Source organism: Oncorhynchus gorbuscha, linkage group LG25 (assembly GCF_021184085.1).
Source record: "Oncorhynchus gorbuscha isolate QuinsamMale2020 ecotype Even-year linkage group LG25, OgorEven_v1.0, whole genome shotgun sequence".
In the NCBI taxonomy this organism is placed as follows: domain Eukaryota; kingdom Metazoa; phylum Chordata; class Actinopteri; order Salmoniformes; family Salmonidae; genus Oncorhynchus; species Oncorhynchus gorbuscha.
The window spans coordinates 49,679,926-49,701,320 of record NC_060197.1 but is presented as its reverse complement, the minus strand read 5'-3'; the positions used below and the strand labels follow the sequence as shown (position 1 = coordinate 49,701,320).

At 43.2% G+C, this 21,395-nt stretch overlaps 1 protein-coding gene across 1 annotated transcript in view; it reads left to right on the top strand.

The window, feature by feature from the left end:
• LOC124013890 (platelet glycoprotein Ib alpha chain) overlaps nt 1–21,395 on the top strand; it is a 50,645-nt gene that overhangs the window by 23,970 nt on the left and 5,280 nt on the right. The window contains exons 2-6 of the mRNA XM_046328441.1: nt 3,560–3,736; nt 13,396–13,683; nt 14,415–14,600; nt 18,123–19,230; nt 20,180–20,798. Of these exons, the coding sequence (XP_046184397.1) occupies nt 3,578–3,736; nt 13,396–13,683; nt 14,415–14,600; nt 18,123–19,230; nt 20,180–20,798 (2,360 nt within the window). The 5' untranslated portion in view covers nt 3,560–3,577. The remainder of the gene's footprint in view (nt 1–3,559; nt 3,737–13,395; nt 13,684–14,414; nt 14,601–18,122; nt 19,231–20,179; nt 20,799–21,395) is intronic.

The following is a 21,395-nucleotide window of genomic DNA, read 5'->3' as shown; positions in this document are numbered from 1 at the left end:
GAAACACCAGTCTCTATTATAAATGACCTGGTAATATGGTAGAAACACCAGTCTCTATTATAAATGACCTGGTAATATGGTAGAAACACCAGTCTCTATTATAAATGACCTGGTATTATGGATGGTAGAAACACCAGTCTCTATTATAAATGACCTGGTAATATGGTAGAAACATCAGTCTCTATTATAAATGACCTGGTAATATGGTAGAAACACCAGTCTCTAATATAAATGACCTGGTATTATGGATGGTAGAAACACCAGTCTCTATTATAAATGACCTGGTAATATGGTAGAAACACCAGTCTCTATTATAAATGACCTGGTATTATGGATGGTAGAAACACCAGTCTCTATTATAAATGACCTGGTAATATGGTAGAAACATCAGTCTCTATTATAAATGACCTGGTAATATGGTAGAAACATCAGTCTCTATTATAAATGACCTGGTATTATGGATGGTAGAAACATCAGTCTCTATTATAAATGACCTGGTAATATGGTAGAAACACCAGTCTCTATTATAAATGACCTGGTATTATGGATGGTAGAAACACCAGTCTCTATTATAAATGACCTGGTAATATGGTAGAAACACCAGTCTCTATTATAAATGACCTGGTATTATGGATGGTAGAAACACCAGTCTCTATTATAAATGACCTGGTAATATGGTAGAAACACCAGTCTCTATTATAAATGACCTGGTATTATGGATGGTAGAAACACCAGTCTCTATTATAAATGACCTGGTAATATGGTAGAAACACCAGTCTCTATTATAAATGACCTGGTATTATGGATGGTAGAAACACCAGTCTCTATTATAAATGACCTGGTAATATGGTAGAAACATCAGTCTCTATTATAAATGACCTGGTAATATGGTAGAAACATCAGTCTCTATTATAAATGACCTGGTATTATGGATGGTAGAAACATCAGTCTCTATTATAAATGACCTGGTAATATGGTAGAAACACCAGTCTCTATTATAAATGACCTGGTATTATGGATGGTAGAAACACCAGTCTCTATTATAAATGACCTGGTAATATGGTAGAAACACCAGTCTCTATTATAAATGACCTGGTATTATGGATGGTAGAAACACCAGTCTCTATTATAAATGACCTGGTAATATGGTAGAAACATCAGTCTCTATTATAAATGACCTGTAATATGGTAGAAACATCAGTTTCTATTATAAATGACCTGGTAATATGGTAGAAACATCAGTCTCTATTATAAATGACCTGGTATTATGGTAGAAACATCAGTCTCTATTATAAATGACCTGGTAATATGGTAGAAACATCAGTCTCTATTATAAATGACCTGGTAATATGGTAGAAACATCAGTCTCTATTATAAATGACCTGGTAATATGGTAGAAACATCAGTCTCTATTATAAATGACCTGTAATATGGTAGAAACATCAGTCTCTATTATAAATGACCTGGTAATATGGCAGAAACATCAGTCTCTATTATAAATGACCTGTAATATGGTAGAAACATCAGTCTCTATTATAAATGACCTGGTAATATGGTAGAAACATCAGTCTCTATTATAAATGAACTGTAATATGGTAGAAACATCAGTCTCTATTATAAATGACCTGTAATATGGTAGAAACATCAGTCTCTATTATAAATGACCTGGTAATATGGTAGAAACATCAGTCTCTATTATAAATGACCTGTAATATGGTAGAAACATCAGTCTCTATTATAAATGACCTGGTAATATGGTAGAAACATCAGTCTCTATTATAAATGACCTGTAATATGGTAGAAACATCAGTCTCTATTATAAATGACCTGGTAATATGGTAGAAACATCAGTCTCTATTATAAATGACCTGTAATATGGTAGAAACATCAGTCTCTATTATAAATGACCTGTAATATGGTAGAAACATCAGTCTCTATTATAAATGACCTGGTAATATGGTAGAAACATCAGTCTCTATTATAAATGACCTGTAATATGGTAGAAACATATCAACATAAAGTGTGTCCCAAACGCCCACCTATTCCCTATATATTGACTGTGTATATTACAGTAAATATACTGTACAGTCGTGACCAAAAGTTTAGAGAATGAAACAAATATTAATTTCCACAAAGTTTGCTGCTTCAGTGTCTTTAGATATTTTTGTCAGATGTTACTATGGATACTGAAGTATAATTACAAGCATTTCATAAGTGTCGAAGGCTTTTATTGACAATTACATGAAGTTCATGCAAAAAGTTAATATTTGCAGTGTTGACCCTTCTTTTTCAAGACCTCTGCAATCCACCCTGGCATGCGGCCAATTAACTTCTGGGCCACATCCTGACTGATGGCAGCCCATCCTTGAATAATCAATGCTTGGAGTTTGTCAGAATTTGTGGGTTTTTGTTTGTCCACCTGCCTCTTGAGGATTGACCAACGTTCTCAATGGGATTAAGGTCTGGAGAGTTTCCTGGTCAAGGACCCAAAATATCGATGTTTTGTTCCCCGAGCCACTTAGTTTTCACTTATGCCTTATCACTTTTGCCTTATAGCAAAGTATTCCATCATGCTGGAAAAGGCACTGTTCATCACCAAACTGTTCCTGGATGGTTGGGAGAAGTTGCTCACGGAGGATGTGTTGGTACCATTCTTTATTCATGGCTGAGAAGCAACCCCACACATGAATGGTCTCAGGGTGCTTTACTGTTGGCATGACACACACCTTTTGCAGAATATCAGTCTGTCCCTGATGTTTATCCTGGAGAGAAGTGGCTTCTTTGCTGCCCTTCTTGACACCAGGCCATCCTCCAAAAGTATTCTCCTCACTGCGTGCAGATGCACTCACACCTGCCTGCTGCCATTCCTGAGCAAGCTCTGTCCTGGGGGTGCCCCAATCCCGCAGCTGAATCAACTTTAGGAGACGATCCTGGTGCTTGCTGGACTTTCTTGGGCACCCTGAAGCCTTCTTCACAACAATTGAACCGCTCTCCTTGAAGTTCTTGATGATCCGATAAATGTTTGATTTAGGTGCAATCTTACTGGCAGCAATATCCTTGCCTGTGAAGCCCTTTTCGATCAAAGCAATGATGACGGCACATGTTTCCTTTTAGGTAACCATGATTGACAGGAAGAAAAATGTTTCCAAGCACCACCCTCCTTTTGAAGTTTCCAGTCTGTTATTCAAACTCAATCAGCATAACAGAGTGATCTCCAGCCTTGTCCTCGTCAACACTCACACCTGTGTTAACGAGAGAATCACTGACATGATGTCAGCTGGTCCTTTTGTGGCAGGGATGAAATGCAGTGGAAATGTTTTTTGGGGGATTCAGTTAGTTTGCATGGCAAAGAGGGACTTTGCAATTCATCTGATCACTCTTCAAAACATTCTGGAGTATATGCAAATTGCCATCATACAAACTGAGGCAGCAGATTTTGTGAAAATTAATATTTGTGTCATTCTTAAAACTTTTGGCCACGACTGTATAGCCACTATGGGTCCCGGTAGGGAACTACATATGGGTGCCATAATGATTCTCTCACCTGTTTCTCCTCTAGGTTTTTCAGTCCGTCAGCATGGCACTCGTCTTCCTCCTCCTCTTCCTCCCCCTCTCTCACCACTCCAATGCCATGACTGGTTGCCATAGTGACCGTGACAAAGACCACCGCCCCCGGGTCAACTGCACGGCAACCAACCTTAGTGACGTCCCCGCCAGCATCGACACGACAACCAAGGTACTGCTATACATCTCTATAACAACAGAACAAAATTCATCTAAACTCACCTAAACTCAATAGTTATTCTGGCTTTAACCAAGATTTCAGAAGTTGTCTGGACCGCTGAATAGATTCTCAGTCCAATGATTGTAAAAGAAAGTTCAGGACAATACTCTCCTCTTTACTCTACAAGTAGAGTAGAATGGAAGCTAAGATTTAAAGTTGTTTTTTTCTACATGTAAGAGGTAGGATATACGTAGCTGTTTATGGTTTTTCTCAGATCAGTCTTGAGAGGTTGAGTGACCACCAGAGCCCAACACATTTAACCTACTACTTAGTAGTAGTGGCACCTTTTCTAACAGTAGGGGGTGAAAGGTTCAGAATAACCCACTGTATACAGCCCCTCATAGTGTCTGGTTAATAGCATAGCTCCCCACCTGGTAAACAGCCCTAAGACAGGTTAGGCCCCCAATACCGTGGTAATGACAAGACAGTTCTGCTTGAAAATAATGAAAATACATTGTCAGTTTTAGGCAACAACACAACAGTTCACAGAATAGCCTACTGTAACCTACTTCATGTGTAGCCTAGCTTGAAAACAACCAATGAAACATAGCAACCCAACCTAGCAGTCTTACAGCATTTCTATATATTATATCAATAACAAGCAAAAAGAATGTTCATGTAGTCTGTATGAGAGCTGTCAGGGACTCAAATAAAACAAGTAGTCTGCGATGTTGTCACAGTCATTTTCTTCACCTTTGAATGACTAATTAGGCCTAAATGTCCATTATTAACGGTGTCCCTTCTCATCTGTGCCCTGCTATGTAATGTCAAACAACTGAAAAGGTCTACAACTTCAGATGTCTTCTTCTTTCAGGAAGGAATCAGCAAGTCCAATTACTTCACTGGAAATGTTTCTAACTAAAACACGTAAATTCACAGCTCTCTTTTGATGTTGGTAACAATTCTTTGATGTTCATCAAAATACAGCTGGCACCCTCTGGGCTGGTAGCTAAATCAAATCAAATGTCATTGGTCACATACACATGTCGGATCTGTTCTGTCCTAGCAAGCTTGGTAGCCTGAACTTAGCAGTCAGTCCTTAAATAAAGGTGAAATAAATCAATATAAATTCAATATCAAGTAAAATATATCTGTATATCTGTATACATGGTTAGCAGACGTTAGTGTGAGTGTAGCGAAATGCTTGTGCTTCTAGTTCACACCATGCAGTAATATCTAACAAGTTTTTGAACTATTTCACAACAACTACCTTTTACACACAAGTGTAAAGGAATAAATATGTACATATAAATATATGGATGAGCGATGTCTGAACGGCATAGGCATGATGCAGTAGATGGTACAGAGTACAGTATATACATATGAGATGAGTAATGTAGGGTATGTAAACAAGATGCAGTAGATGGTATAGAGTACAGTATATACATATGAGATGAGTAATGTAGGGTATGTAAACAAGATGCAGTAGATGGTATAGAGTACAGTATATACATATGAGATGAGTAATGTAGGGTATGTAAACAAGATGCAGTAGATGGTACAGAGTACAGTATATACATATGAGATGAGTAATGTAGGGTATGTAAACATTATATAAAGTGTCATTGTTTAAAGTGACTAGTGATACATTTATTAAATCCAATTTTTAATGATTAAAGTGGCTAGAGATTTGAGTTAGTATGTTGGCAGCAGCCACTCAATGTTACTGATGGCTGTTTAACAGTCTGATGGCCTTGAGATGGAATCTGTTTTTCAGTCTCTCGGTCCCTGCTTTGATGCACCTGTACTGACCTCACCTTCTGGATGATAGTGGGGTGAACAGGCAGTGGCTCGGGTGGTTGTTGTCCTTGATGATCTTTTTGGCCTTCCTGTGACATCGGGTGGTGTAGGTGTCCTGGTAGGGCAGGTAGTTTGCCCCCGGTGATGCGTTGTGCAGACCTCACTACCCTCTGGAGAGGCGCTGTTGCGCCTTCTTCAACACGCTGTCTGTGTGGGTGGACCATTTCAGTTTGTCCGTGATGTGTACGCAGAGGTACTTAAAACTTTCCTCCTTCTCCACAACTGTACCGTCAATGTGGATAGGGGGGTGCTCCCTCTGCTGTTTCCTAAAGTCCATGATCATCTCCTTTGTTTTGTTGACATTGAGTGTGAAGCCCGTCAGGAAGTCCAGGACCCAGTTGCACAGGGCGGAGTCGAGACCCAAGGTCTCGAGCTTAACGACGAGTTTGGAGGGTATTATGGTGTTAAATGCTGAGCTGTCGTCTTTCTCCAATGATACTCCAACATAAATTACTTTCTGAATTTGGCTTCTCTCTACTTGTTTTCTTTAGGACACTAAAGAGGCCTTTCTACTGACTTTGAAAAACACCAAAAGAAAAATGCCCAGGGTCCCTGCTCATCTGCGTGAACATGCCTTAGGCATCTTCCAGACTCACATCAAACATCTCCAATCCAAAATTAAATCTAGAATCGGCTCCCTATTTCGCAACAAAGCATCCTTCACTCATGCTGCCAAACATACCCTCGTAAAACTGACCATCCTACCGATCCTCAACTTGGGTGATGTCATCTATAAAATATCCTCCAACACTCTACTCAACAAATTGGATGCAGTCTATCACAGTGCCATCCATTTTGTCACCAAAGCCCCATTAAATTACCCACCACTGCGACCTGTACGCGCTCGTTGGCTGGCCATCGCTTCATACTCGTTGCCAAACCCACTGGCTCCAGGTCATCTACAAGTCTCTGCTAGGTAAAGCCCCGCCTTATCTCAGCTCACTGGGCACCATAGCAGCACCCACCCGTAGCACTCCAGCAGGTATATCTCACTGGTCACCCAAAACCAGTTCCTCCTTTTTAAAATCAAATCAAATCAAATTTATTTATATAGCCCTTCTGATATCCTTTCCTTCCAGTTCTCTAATGACTGGAGCGAACTGCATAAATCACTGAAGCTGAAGTCCCATATCTCCCTCACTAACTTTAACCTTTCTAGTGCAGGGGTTCCCAAGATGTTCAAATGTTCATAAATGACCAGCATGGTCAAATAATAATAAGGCAGAACAGTTGACAGCAGCACAGTCAGACAACATTCCGCTGAAAAGGCAGCGTGTGAAATTAAAAAATATTCTTTAGAAATATGTAACTCTCACACAAGTCCAATACAGCAAATGAAAGATAAGCGTCTTGTTAATCTACCCATCGTGTCATGCTTTACAGCTAAAGCACAACATATGATTATGTTAGATCACCGCCAAGTTGAAAAAACACACAGCCATTTTTCCAGCCAAATATAGGAGTCACAAAAGGCAGAAATATAGATAAAATGAATCACTAACCTTTGATGATGTTCAGAGAGAGCTGAGAGAGGCTGGACTGAGGGCAGCACAAACCCACAGTCGCTGGACCAGACAGGACTGGCAAAAAGTGCTCTTCACTGCCAATTCGCGGTCTTGTCTCACCAGGGGTGATGGTCAGAATCACATTTATCGTCAAAGGAATGAGCGTTACACCGAGGCCTGTACTCTGGAGCGGGATCGATTTGGAGGTGGAGGGTCCATCATGGTCTGGGACGGTGTATCACAGCATCATCAGACTGAGCTTGTTGTCATTGCAGGCAATCTCAATGCTGTGCGTTACAGGGAAGACCTCCTCCTCCCTCATGCGGTACCCTTCCTGTGGCTCATCCTGACATGACCCTCCAGCATGACAATGCCACTAGCCATACTGCTCGTTCTGTGCGTGATTTCCTGCAAGACCTGAATGTCAGTGTTATGCCATGGCCAGCGAAGAGCCTGGATCTCAATCCCATTGTGCATGTCTGTGACCTGTTTGGATCGGAGGGTGAGGGCTAGGGCCATTCCCCCCAGAAATTTCTGGGAACTTGCAGGTGCCTTGGTGGAAGGGTGGGGTAACATCTCACAGCAAGAACTGGCAAATCTGGTGCAGTCCATGAGGAGGAGATGCATTGCAGTACTTAATGCAGCACCAGATACTGACTGTTTCTTTTGATTTTGACCAACCACCTTTCTTCAGGGACACATTATTCCATTGCTGTTAGTCAGATGTCTGTGGAACTTGTTCAATTTATGTCTCAGTTGTTGAATCTTGTTATGTTCATACAAATATTTACACATGTTAACTTTGCTGAAAATAAACGCAGTTGACAGTGAAGACGTTTCTTTTTAGATATACGTAGTTCGTTACAGACAGATATAGTTTAGGAAAGTCCCTGAACAGATTATGGTGATATTATTTATCAAAGTGCAGCTGCTACTTAAACCTTTGGATTCCATCTCCCATAATGCCCTTTGTTTTGTTACAGGTAACATGTTTGATACTCATTACTGCATCCTGTATCAAAAGCTTCGCTGGACTTCGCTAAACACCCGTAGATCGCTACTTGACTCCCTTTTTGTTCAAGACCCCACTTCATAAACGTCCATCTAACTTTGCTGTTGAAGTATAGACACCTGAGTTGCCTAACCCGTTCACAGGATTGGTTAACTCTTGACCACAACCCGATGCTGGCACAGGATTGGTTAACTCTTGACCACAACCCGATGCTGGCACAGGATTGGTTAACTCTTGACCACAACCCGATGCTGGCACAGGATTGGTTAACTCTTGACCACAACCCGATGCTGGCACAGGATTGGTTAACTCTTGACCACAACCCGATGCTGGCACAGGATTGGTTAACTCTTGACCACAACCCGATGCTGGCACAGGATTGGTTAACTCTTGACCACAACCCGATGCTGGCACAGGATTGGTTAAATCTTGACCACAACCCGATGCTGGCACAGGATTGGTTAACTCTTGACCACAACCCAATGCTGGCACAGGATTGGTTAACTCTTGACCACAACCTGATGCTGGCACAGGATTGGTTAACTCTTGACCACAACCCGATGCTGGCACCAAGGCCGCACTCAATGAGCTGCAGAATACCATAATGTGACTTAAATGTAAAAACAGGGGACTTTAATGCAGGGAAACCTTAAATCCGTTTGACCTCATTTCTACTAGCATGTTAAATGTGCAATCAGAGGGAAAAAAACTCTGAACCACCTTTACTCCACACACAGAGACACATACAAAGCTCTCCCTAGCCCTCCATTTGGCAAATCTGACCATAATTCTATCCTCCTCATTCCTGCTTACTTGCAATAATTAAACGGAGGAAGCAGTTGCTAAGTGGTCAGATGAAGCAGATGCTAAGCTACAGGACTGTTTTGCTAGCACAGACTAGAATATGTTCCGGGATTCCTCCGATGGCATTAAGGAGTACATCACTGCAGTCATTGGCTTCATCAATAAGTGTATCGATGACATCATCCCCACAGTGAGCGTACGTACATACCCCAACCAGAAGCCATGGATTACAGGCAACATCCCCACTGAGATAAAGGCTAGAGCCTCCGTTTTCAAGGAGTGGAACTCTAACCCGGAAGCTTATAAGAAATCCAGCTATGAACTCAACCCATCAAATAGCCAAAGCATCAATACAGGACTAAGATTGAATCATACTACACCAGCTCGTCAGATGTGGCAGGGCTTGCAAATCCATATCCACATTACAGACAAGAAAGGGAAGAACAGCTGAGAGCTGCCCACTGACACGAGCCTACCAGACAAGCAAAACTACTTCTCTGCTCGCATCGAGGTAAATAACACTAAAACATGCATGAGAGCACCAGCTGTTCCGGAAGACACGCGTGATCACGCTCTCCGCAGCTGATGTGAGTAAGACTTATAAACAGGTCAACATTCACAAGGCCGCAGGGCCAGACGGATTACCAGGACCTGTACTGCGATGTGAGCATGCGCTGACCAACTGGCAAGTGTCTTCACTGACATTTGTCAACCTCTCCCTGTCCGAGTCTGTAATACTAACATGTTTTAAGCAGACCACCATAGTGCCTGTGCTCAAGAACACTAAGGTAACCTGCCTATATGACTACCGACCCGTAGCACTCACATCTGTAGCCATGAAGTGCTTTGAAAGTCTAGTCATGGACCACATCAACACCATTATCCCAGAAATACTTAATACACTCTAATTTGCATACCGACCCAACAGATCCACAGATGACGCAATCTCTACTGCACTCCACACTGCCCTTTCCCACCTGGACAAAAGGAAGACCAATGTGAGAATGCAATTCATCAACTACAGCTCAGCGTTCAACCCCATAGTGACCTCATAGTGACCTCAAAGCTCATCAATAAGCTAAGGTCCCTAAGACTAACTGGATCCTGGACTTCCTGGCGGGCAGCCTCCAGGTGGTAAGGGTAGGTAACAACACATCTGATACGTTGATCCTCAACACAGGGGCCCCTCAGGGGTGCGTGCTCAGTCCCCTCCTGCACTCCCTGTTCACTCATGACTGTACGGCCAGGCATGACTGCACAGCCAACACCATCATTAAGTTTGCCGATGACACAACAGTGGTAGGCCTGATCACAGACAATGAAGAGACAGCCTATAGGGAGAAGGTCAGAGACCTGGCCGTGTGGTGCCAGGACAACACTGTCTCCTTCAACATGATCAAGACAAAGGAGATGATTGTGGAGTACAAGAAAAAGAGGACCGAGCACACCCCCATTCTCATCGACAGGTCAGCAGTGGAGCAGGTTGAGAGCTTCAAGTTCCTTGGTGTCCACATCACCAACAAACTATTATGGTCAGAGGAAACAGTGTGCACTGCACCCGGACCGCCACAGGAGTCGCTGGGGTGCGATGAGACAAGGATATCCCTACTGGCCAAACCCTCCCTAACCCAGACGACGCTAGGCCAATTGTGCGTTGCCCCACGGACCTCCCGGTCGCGGCAGGTTACGACAGAGCCTGGTGGCACAGCTGGCGCTGCAGTACAGTGCCCTTAACCACTGCGCCACCCGGGAGGCCCCTATAACCTCCACATTGACTCTGTACCGTAACACCCTGTATATAGCCTCCACATTGACTCTGTACCGTAACACCCTGTATATAGCCTCCACATTGACTCTGTACTGGTACCTCCTGTATATAGCCTCCACATTGACTCTGTACTGTAACACCCTGTATATAGTCTCCACATTGACTCTGTACCGTAACACCCTGTATATAGCCTCCACATTGACTCTGTACCGTAACACCCTGTATATAGCCTCCACATTGACTCTGTACTGGTACCTCCTGTATATAGCCTCCACATTGACTCTGTACTGTAACACCCTGTATATAGTCTCCACATTGACTCTGTACCGTAACACCCTGTATATAGCCTCCACATTGACTCTGTACCGTAACACCCTGTATATAGCCTCCACATTGACTCTGTACCGTAACACCCTGTATATAGCCTCCACATTGACTCTGTACCGTAACACCCTGTATATAGCCTCCACATTGACTCTGTACCGTAACACCCTGTATATAGCCTCCACATTGACTCTGTACCGTAACACCCTGTATATAGCCTCCACATTGACTCTGTACCGTAACACCCTGTATATAGCCTCCACATTGAGTCTGTACCGTAATACCCTGTATATAGCCTCCACATTGACTCTGTACCGTAACACCCTGTATATAGCCTCCACATTGACTCTGTACCTGTACCCCCTGTATATAGCCTCCACATTGACTCTGTACCGTAATACCCTGTATATAGCCTCCACATTGACTCTGTACCGTAATACCCTGTATATAGCCTCCACATTGACTCTGTACCGTAACACCCTGTATATAGCCTCCACATTGACTCTGTACCTGTACCCCCTGTATATAGCCTCCACACCGTAATACCCTGTATATAGCCTCCACAGTTACTCTGTACCGTAACACCCTGTATATAGCCTCCACATTGACTCTGTACCGTAATACCCTGTATTTAGCCTCCACATTGACTCTGTACCGTAACACCCTGTATGTAGCCTCCACATTGACTCTGTACCGTAATACCCTGTATATAGCCTCCACCTTGACACAGTACCGTAAGACCCTGTATATAGCCTCCACATTGACTCTGTACCGTAACCCCCTATATATAGCCTCCACATTGACTCTGTACCGTAATACCCTGTATATAGTCTCCACATTGACTCTGTACCGTAATACCCTGTATATAGTATCCACATTGACTCTGTACCGTAATACCCTGTATATAGCCTCCACAGTGACTCTGTACCGTAATACCCTGTATATAGCCTCCACATTGACTCTGTACCGTAATACCCTGTATATAGCCTCCACAGTGACTCTGTACCGTAATACCCTGTATATAGCCTCCACATTGTTATTTTACTTCTGCTCTTACATTTACATTTACATTTAAGTCATTTAGCAGACGCTCTTATCCAGAGCGACTTACAAATTGATTCCATTCACCTTATGACATCCAGTAGAACAGTCACTTTACAATAGTGCATCTAAATCTTAAAGGGGGGGGTGAGAAGGATTACTTATCCTATCCTAGGTATTCCTTAAAGAGGTGGGGTTTCAGGTGTCTCCGGAAGGTGGTGATTGACTCCGCTGTCCTGGCGTCGTGAGGGAGTTTGTTCCACCATTGGGGGGCCAGAGCAGCGAACAGTTTTGACTGGGCTGAGCGGGATCTGTACTTCCTCAGTGGTAGGGAGGCGAGCAGGCCAGAGGTGGATGAACGCAGTGCCCTTGTTTGGGTGTAGGGCCTGATCAGAGCCTGGAGGTACTGAGGTGCTGTTCCCCTCACAGCTCCGTAGGCAAGCACCATGGTCTTGTAGGTCTTGTAACGGTCTTGTAGCGGATGCGAGCTTCAACTGGAAGCCAGTGGAGATTAATTGTTACTTTTATTTCTTATTCTTATGTCTTTTTTTAAACTGCGTTGTTTGTTAGGGGCTCGTAACTAAGCATTTCACCATAATGTCTACTACAACTCTTGTATTCAGCGCATGTGACTAATAAAATTTGATTTGGTATATATTATACTGTATATACAGGGCATATTCATATTGTATATACAGGGCATATTTATATTGTATATACAGGGCATATTTATATTGTATATACAGGGCATATTTATATTGTATATACAGGGCATATTTATATTGTATATACAGGGCATATTTGTGTTGTATATACAGGGTGTATTTGTACTGTATATACAGGGTGTATTTGTGTTGTATATACAGGGTGTATTTGTGTTGTATATACAGGGTGTATTTGTACTGTATATACAGGGTGTATTTGTACTGTATATACAGGGTGTATTTGTGTTGTATATACAGGGTGTATTTGTATTGTATATACAGGGTGTATTTGTGTTGTATATACAGGGTGTATTTGTATTGTATATACAGGGTGTATTTGTGTTGTATATACAGGGTGTATTTGTATTGTATATACAGGGTGTATTTGTACTGTATATACAGGGTGTATTTGTATTGTATATACAGGGTGTATTTGTGTTGTATATACAGGGCATATTTATATTGTATATACAGGGTATTTGTGTTGTATATACAGGGTGTATTTATATTGTATATACAGGGTATTTGTGTTGTATATACAGGGTGTATTTGTGTTGTATATACAGGGCATATTTATATTATATACTATACTATACTACATTATCATTTCTCATCTACTATACTACATTATCATCATCTCTCCTGTGTTCTAGGTGCTGATCTTCACCCAGAACCAGTTCTCCAGTCTAACCTGGTCCTCCTATAGTCACTTCCCAGAGCTCTATGAAATAGATCTGAGCCACAACGCAGTTCCACAAGTTCCCCTGTCCCCCGGCCCGATTCTCCCCACTCTAGGGGTTCTACGCCTGGTAGGGAACCGCATTAGAACCCTGCCCCCTCACTCCTTCAGGGCCACGCCGGGCCTGCTAGAACTCTATCTGGACCAGAACATTCTGGAGACACTAGACGACCTGTCCTTCTCTGGGCTCAGGCTGCTACAGGTCAGTACGCCACTTAATTAGTTGATTTGTTTGGTTAATTGTTTGGTTACCTGATTAGCTAGTTAGGTAGCTAGTCAGTACATGTTTTAGTTAGCTAGTCAGTTAGTTAGTTAGCTAGTCAGTAAGGTAGTTAGTTAGTTAGTTAGTTAGTTATCTAGTTAGTTATCTAGTTAGTTAGCTAGTCAGTTATCTAGTCAGTTAGTTAGTTACCTAGCTAGTTAGTCAGTCAGTTAGTTAGTTAGCTAGTCAGTAAGTTAACTAGTTAGTTAGCTTGTCAGTCAGTTAGTTATTTAGCTAGTCAGTTAGTCAGTTGGTTTGTTAGTAAGTTAGCTAGTTAGCTAGTTAGTTAGCTAGCTAGTGAGTCAGTTAGCTAGTCAGTTAGTTATTTAGCTAGTTAGCTAGTCAGTCAGATTGTTGGTTAGCTAGTCAGTTAGCTAGTCAGTTAGTTATTTAGCTAGTTAGCTAGTCAGTCAGCTAGTTGGTTAGCTAGTCAGTTAGCTAGTCAGTTAGTTATTTAGCTAGTTAGCTAGTCAGTCAGATAGTTGGTTAGCTAGTCAGTCAGATAGTTGGTTAGTTATTTAGCTAGTTAGCTAGTCAGTCAGCTAGTTGGTTGGCTAGTCAGTTAGTTATTTAGCTAGTTAGCTAGTCAGTCGGATAGTTGGTTAGCTAGTCAGTTAGTTATTTAGCTAGGTAGCTAGTAAGTAAATTAACACCCATGTTGTTTGTTCTAGATCCTGGAACTTTCTCAGAACCGTATCTCTGTTCTGCCCCCTCTGATGTTTCGCTCCCTCCCGGCCATCGAAACCTTGGTTCTAGAGCAGAACCACATCAGAACCATGCCTGACCAGTGGTTCTCTGCCAAACCTGAAGTTCCCTACACCTACCTGTCGCAGAACCCCTGGGCCTGCTTCTGTAAGGTACATTCTCTAGTCTAGAACCCTGTAAGGTATGTTCTCTAGTCTAGAACCCTGTAAGGTATGTTCTCTAGTCTAGAACCCTGTAAGGTATGTTCTCTAGTCTAGAACCCTGTAAGGTATGTTCTCTAGTCAAGAACCCTGTGGGGTATGTTCTCTAGTCTAGAACCCTTAACATACATTATCTAGTCTAGTCTAGAAACCCATTATATTTTTTATTTATTTTTATTTCACCTTTATTTAACCAGGTAGGCTAGTTGAGAACAAGTTCTCATTTACAACAGTGACCTGGCCAAGATAAAGCAAAGCAGTGCGACACAAACAACAACACATAACATATATTATGTTCTCTAGTCTAGAACCCTGTAAGGTACGTTCTATAGTCTAGAACCCTGTAAGGTATGTTCCCTCGTCAAGAAGCTTGTAAAGTACGTTCTCATATCTAAACCCCTGTAAAGTTCATTCTCTAGTATAGAACCCTATAAGGTATGATCTCTGTTCTAGTCTAGAACCCTGTAAGGTATGTTCGTAAGTCTAGTCTAGAACCCTGTAAGGTATGTTCTGCAGTCAAGAACCCTGTGTGGTACAATCTCTAATCTAGAACACTGTAAGGCATGTTCACTAGTCTAGAACCCTGTAAGGTATGTTCGTTAGTCTAGTCTAGAACTCTGTAAGGTATGTTCTCTAGTCTAGAACCCTGTAAGGTATGTTCTATAGTCTAGTCTAGAACTTTGTAAGGTATGTTCTCTAGTTTAGTCTAGAACTTTGTAAGGTATGTTCTCTAGTGTAGAACCATGTAAGGTAAGTTCCATAGTGTAGAACCATGTAAGGTAAATTCTCTAATCTAGAACCCTGTGTCATGTCTTTGGCTATGCCGAATTAAGTGATATGACATGCTGTTCTATAAAATAATTTCTCTGTAATTAATATTACCTGATTAAGCTACTCAGGTAAATAATTAACTAGAAAGTTGGGGCAAAACGAAAGAATGTTTATAGAGCTGTTATCTTCCGAATAAACTTTTAAAGACCTGGTAATCTTTTACATCAATAGCAGTCAATATTTAATTGTCACCTTATTTAGTCTCATCTGAAAGTTGTAAATTCTTGATTGTCTTTACGAACCCTGGCTAACAAGTTGAATCAGCAATACAAATTTGGTTTAATTATTTATTTACTAAATACCTAAATAATCACACAGAATGGATCATGCATTGATTACAAATTATGTCATAAAGAAAATGTCCCTGGTGGACGGAGCCGACATGACGGTTGGTTACACAAAGGAAAGGGGGTTGGGTTTGAGTGAAAGAGCGGGAAGACTGAGGAACAAAAAGGGAGAAGCTATGCTATCGTAAATACAGTATCTTTTGCATTCTAAATTTCCGCCCATTTGAAAACGAAAAATGCAATAAATATTTACTCTGAGCTGGGCTTTGATCAATTGTTCGTAGATGGGAAGCCGGGTTGTCCAGCATGGATCTCTGGTCCTCTGAAGACTGTCTAGTGGTGAACTGGAGCGTGGTAGAATGGTTACTCTGTACGTCCTCTCCTAGCCCACGTTTAGAGGGCGGAGGGGGGAGCATTTCTTTAGTGAATAAGAGTTCAAAGTTCATACCAAGTTGCCATACTTTAAGCTCATGCTATATTCTGTCTGGTATAGTCAAAATTCTTCCTTTTGGCGTGTTGACCGTCATCTTCACGTTGAAATTCGATGCTGATTTCGTTAGGTTATCTGAGCCCTTTTAACGTAGGACCATCGCCCTAACGTACTCGGGAACAGGTTTATTCTGAGCCCTTTTAACGTAGGACCATCGCCCTAACGTACTCGGGAACAGGTTTATTCTGAGCCCTTTTAACGTAGGACCTTCGCCCTAACGTACTCGGGAACAGGTTTATTCTGAGCCCTTTTAACGTAGGACCGTCGCACTAACGTCCTCGGAACAGAACGTTACATTTTCATCAAGGGGTTTATATAGGATTGGGAGAGAGGGCTGTGTGTCATAGTTTACAACCCATGTCTGTTCACTTGGGCCTCTGAGTGAGCAGAGTGGTGTTCTTCTGACAAACCGTTCTCTTATTAAGAAGCTAAAAATTACATTTAATCTTTTCACAAATAGTTTCATATTTAAACATTTAAATTGCATAACAATTCCATGCGAATCTGATAACTAGAAAGTGTAAACTTTCCAAGATACATTTTATGTCGTCCTATCAACAGTAACCATGTCTTAGACGCCAACTGAACTGACATCATATTCATTTAGTACTAATGCATATTTTCAACTGGTTGGATTACTAAAATATGGTTCCGTTTCCCATCTTTTGATGTCACCAGACTCTCTATGTTAACAAAGGGATTTTCAATAGTTACATCGTTAGAGTAGAGAGAGAGAGAAAGGTGTTTTGTGGGGGTCATAAACCTCCCCCTCAGACCAACATCATGACAACTGTAAGGAATGTTATCTATTCTAGTCTAGAACCCTGTAAGGAATGTTATCTATTCTAGTCTAAAACGCTGTAAGCAATGTTATCTAGTCTAGTCTAGAACCCTGTAAGGAATGTTATCTATTCTAGTCTAAAACGCTGTAAGGAATGTTATCTATTCTAGTCTAAAACGCTGTAAGCAATGTTATCTAGTCTAGTCTAGAACCCTGTAAGGAATGTTATCTATTCAAATCAAATCAAATCAAATCAAATCAAATTATTTATATAGCCCTTCGTACGTCAGCTGATATCTCAAAGTGCTGTACAGAAACCCAGCCTAAAACCCCAAACAGCAAACAATGCAGGTGTAAAAGCACGGTGGCTAGGAAAAACTCCCTAGAAAGGCCAAAACCTAGGAAGAAACCTAGAGAGGAACCGGGCTATGTGGGGTGGCCAGTCCTCTTCTGGCTGTGCCGGGTAGAGATTATAACAGAACATGACCAAGATGTTCAAATGTTCATAAATGACCAGCATGGTCAAATAATAATAAGGCAGAACAGTTGAAACTGGAGCAGCAGCACAGTCAGGTGGACTGGGGACAGCAAGGAGCCATCATCTATTCTAGTCTAAAACGCTGTAAGCAATGTTATCTAGTCTAGTCTAGAACCCTGTAAGGTACATTATCTAGTCTAGAACCATGTAAGCTCTCTAGTCTAGAGCCCTGTAAGAAATGTTGTCTAGTCTAGAACCCTGTAAGGTATGTTCTCTATTCTATTCCAGAACGCTGTAAGTAATGTTATCTAGTCTAGAACCCTGTAAGGTATGTTCTCTATTCTATTCAAGAACACTGTAAGTAATGTTATCTAGTCTAGTCTAGAACCCTGTAAGGTATGTTCTCTATTCTATTCCAGAACCATGTAAGAAATGTTGTCTAGTCTAGAACCCTGTAAGGTATGTTCTCTATTCTATTCCAGAACCCTGTAAGTAATGTTATCTAGTCTAGTCTAGAACCCTGTAAGGTATGTTCTCTATTCTATTCCAGAACCAAGTAAGGTACGTTCTCTAGGCATGTTTAAATAAAGTTGTATTGTATTTGAAGGTGGATTACCTGAAGAAACACCTGGATGATCAGGGCTTCAACGTGTACACGAGGGATGGAATAATCATCACTCCGGACGAAGAGAGTGTTACCTGTGCCACACCTCCCTCCCTGGCCGGCCGACCAATCGTGGGGCTGGAGGATGAGGAGTACTGCTCACCTGGTGCCAAACCTGATGGCCCCCCTGGAGACTCTGAACCTCAACCTACCCCTACACTACCCCCCACCACCACTATGCCACCAACCACAGGAGCCACAACCACAGTTCCTACTACCTTCCCCACCACTACTACTCCTGCTACCACTACTACTACTGTGGTACCCACTACTCCTGCTACTATTACTGCTACTGTGGTACCCACTACTCCTGCTACCACTACTACTCCTACTACCACTACTACTCCTACTACCACTACTACTGCTACTACTACTGTGGTACCCACTACTACCACCACAGCTACCCTGAAACCCACCACCCCTCCTCTACAGCCTACCGACCCCACCCACCTGCCCCTCCTGCTGAATGAGTCAGTCACATGGTCTTGGTGGGAGATAGTGACCATCCTAGTGGAGTGGGAGGAGAGCAGGGCGGGGACAAAGGAGGGGAGGGTCGGGGGAGGAAACAGCTGGGAGCATCATGGTCTCTATAGAGGATCTTCCAGACTCTCACCACACCCCACCATGACCACAACCGACACACCTAGGACCCCATCTCAACCACCTAGGACCCCATCTCAACCCCCTAGAACCCCAACTAAACCACCTAGGACCCCAACTCAACCCCCTAGAACCCCAACTAAACCACCTAGGACCCCAACTCAACCCCCACTACCTAGAACCCAGACCCTGACCGCCCCAGTGACCACAGTCAGACAGGTTGGAGGTTCAGATCCCTGGGGGGATCAGCTGGGACGGGGGGGTGGTAATGCGGCAGGAGGTAGAGCTGTGTTCTGCTGGTGGCTGTTTGCAGGGTGTGTTTTGTTGTGTGTTCTGTCTGGGGGGTGGGTGTGTGTGAGCGGCCTATGGCTATGGAGGATGTATAGGACTGTCTATAGGCCTCTACTGAACAGGGGAGGGGTGGGGGAGGCAGGGGAGTCCGGCTGCTCAGGTTCAAATGCCACGAGGGGGAGACAAGGGGGAGGTCAATGGGGAGAACGGGGGAGTCAAAGCCATATCCCTGCCTCTAGGAGGGGGGGGTGGAGGAGGAGGAGGGGTACAGGCCGTCTATCGCTCTGTTCTATTCATCTCTAGAGAGGAGGGAGAAGGAGAGGGGGAGGAGGCAGATATGGAGGAGGGAGAGGGTGTGATTGAGATGTTGGACTCAGCAATAAAAGGGACAGCTGTGGGGATGTCACTAAAAAACAGGAGGGAGGGAAAAGAAGAAGGTGAGGGAGGAATAGTGGGAGGGGTGGAGAGGAAGGATGTGTATAGGAAGAGTCTCTACAGAGTGTACAGTAGGGAGGAGAAGATAGAGGGATTGAGGGATGTAGAGGAGAGCTGGCAGACAGAGGAAGGAGGGAGGAAGGGAGGTAGAGAGAGAGGAGGAGGAGGGAGAGAGGCTAAGAAGCGATACAGTTTGGTTCTGAGGGAGGAGAGTGTAGAGGGGATGAGAGGGAGGGAGAGAGAGAGGCAGGAGAAGGAATGGGTAGTGGGAGGATGGGAGATGTCTGGGGGAGAGAGGAGGGAGGAGAGGGGGAACGGAGAGGGAGACTGGTGGTCTCTCTTACCCAGCATGCCTTGGTGCAACCCCCCACCTGAGAGGCACACCTGAAGGATGTCATCACACCAAATTCTCTCTAGGTTTCTTCCTGCTTTGTAGGAAGCTTTTCCTAACTATACTTCTTCTGACTCTGCACTGCTTGCTCTTTGGGTTTTAGGCTGGGTATCTATGAAGCACTCTGATGATGTAAAATGGGCTTAGAGTGACCTTTACCATCCTGTCAGCTCTGTCCCAGTGTAGGGTGACCTTTACCATCCTGTCAGCTCTGTCCCAGTGTAGTGACCTTTACCATCCTGTCAGCTCTGTCCCAGTGTAGTGACCTTTACCATCCTGTCAGCTCTGTCCCAGTGTAGGGTGACCTTTACGATCCTGTCAGCTCTGTCCCAGTGTAGGGTGACCTTTACCATCCTGTCAGCTCTGTGCCAGTGTAGGGTGACCTTTACCATCCTGTCAGCTCTGTCCCAGTGTAGGGTGACCTTTACCATCCTGTCAGCTCTGTCCCAGTGTAGGGTGACCTTTACCATCCTGTCAGCTCTGTCCCAGTGTAGGGTGACCTTTACCATCCTGTCAGCTCTGTCCCAGTGTAGGGTGACCTTTACCATCCTGTCAGCTCTGTCCCAGTGTAGGGTGACCTTTACCATCCTGTCAGCTCTGTCCCAGTGTAGGGTGACCTTTGCCATCCTGTCAGCTCTGTCCCAGTGTAGGGTGACCTTTACCATCCTGTCAGCTCTGTCCCAGTGTAGGGTGACCTTTACCATCCTGTCAGCTCTGTCCCAGTGTAGGGTGACCTTTACCATCCTGTCAGCTCTGTCCCAGTGTAGGGTGACCTTTACGATCCTGTCAGCTCTGTCCCAGTGTAGGGTGACCTTTACCATCCTGTCAGCTCTGTCCCAGTGTAGGGTGACCTTTACCATCCTGTCAGCTCTGTGCCAGTGTAGAGTGACCTTTACCATCCTGTCAGCTCTGTCCCAGTGTAGGGTGACCTTTACCTTGGCTTTAAATTTCAATCTCGCACAAATCTTTGGAGCCAGGATTGTATCTAGGCCTTTATCAATGACCTGGGACCTGTTGGCATGTAACCACTCTATATTCTTAAATAGTGTTTTGTTTAAATATGTTAACACAACCTGTTATGCTTTATATAAATAATAAACATCTATGTCACAAAAACTTGTTCAAGACCTATATATATATATATATATATTTACAGAACATGTCAAACAAAGGAAAATGAAGTTCTCTCTTTCTTCCTGATTAACATTGACACAGGCTGTTCCTTCTCAGCGAACACACAGAAGCAAAACTTATTTCCAAAGCAACTTGAATGAAATGTGCTTTTTTTTAAATTAGAAATCTGAAGAGCTTTACAAAGACATGCTGCATCACTGAGCCTGGTCTTACTAACATAACTGGAGCATGTGTCGATTCTGCGGTGTGTGTTCTGTGTCGGTTCTGCGGTGTGTGTTCTGTGCCGGTTCTGCGGTGTGTGTTCTGTGTCGGTTCTGCTGTGTGTGTTCTGTGTCGGTTCTGCTGTGTGTGTTCTGTGTCGGTTC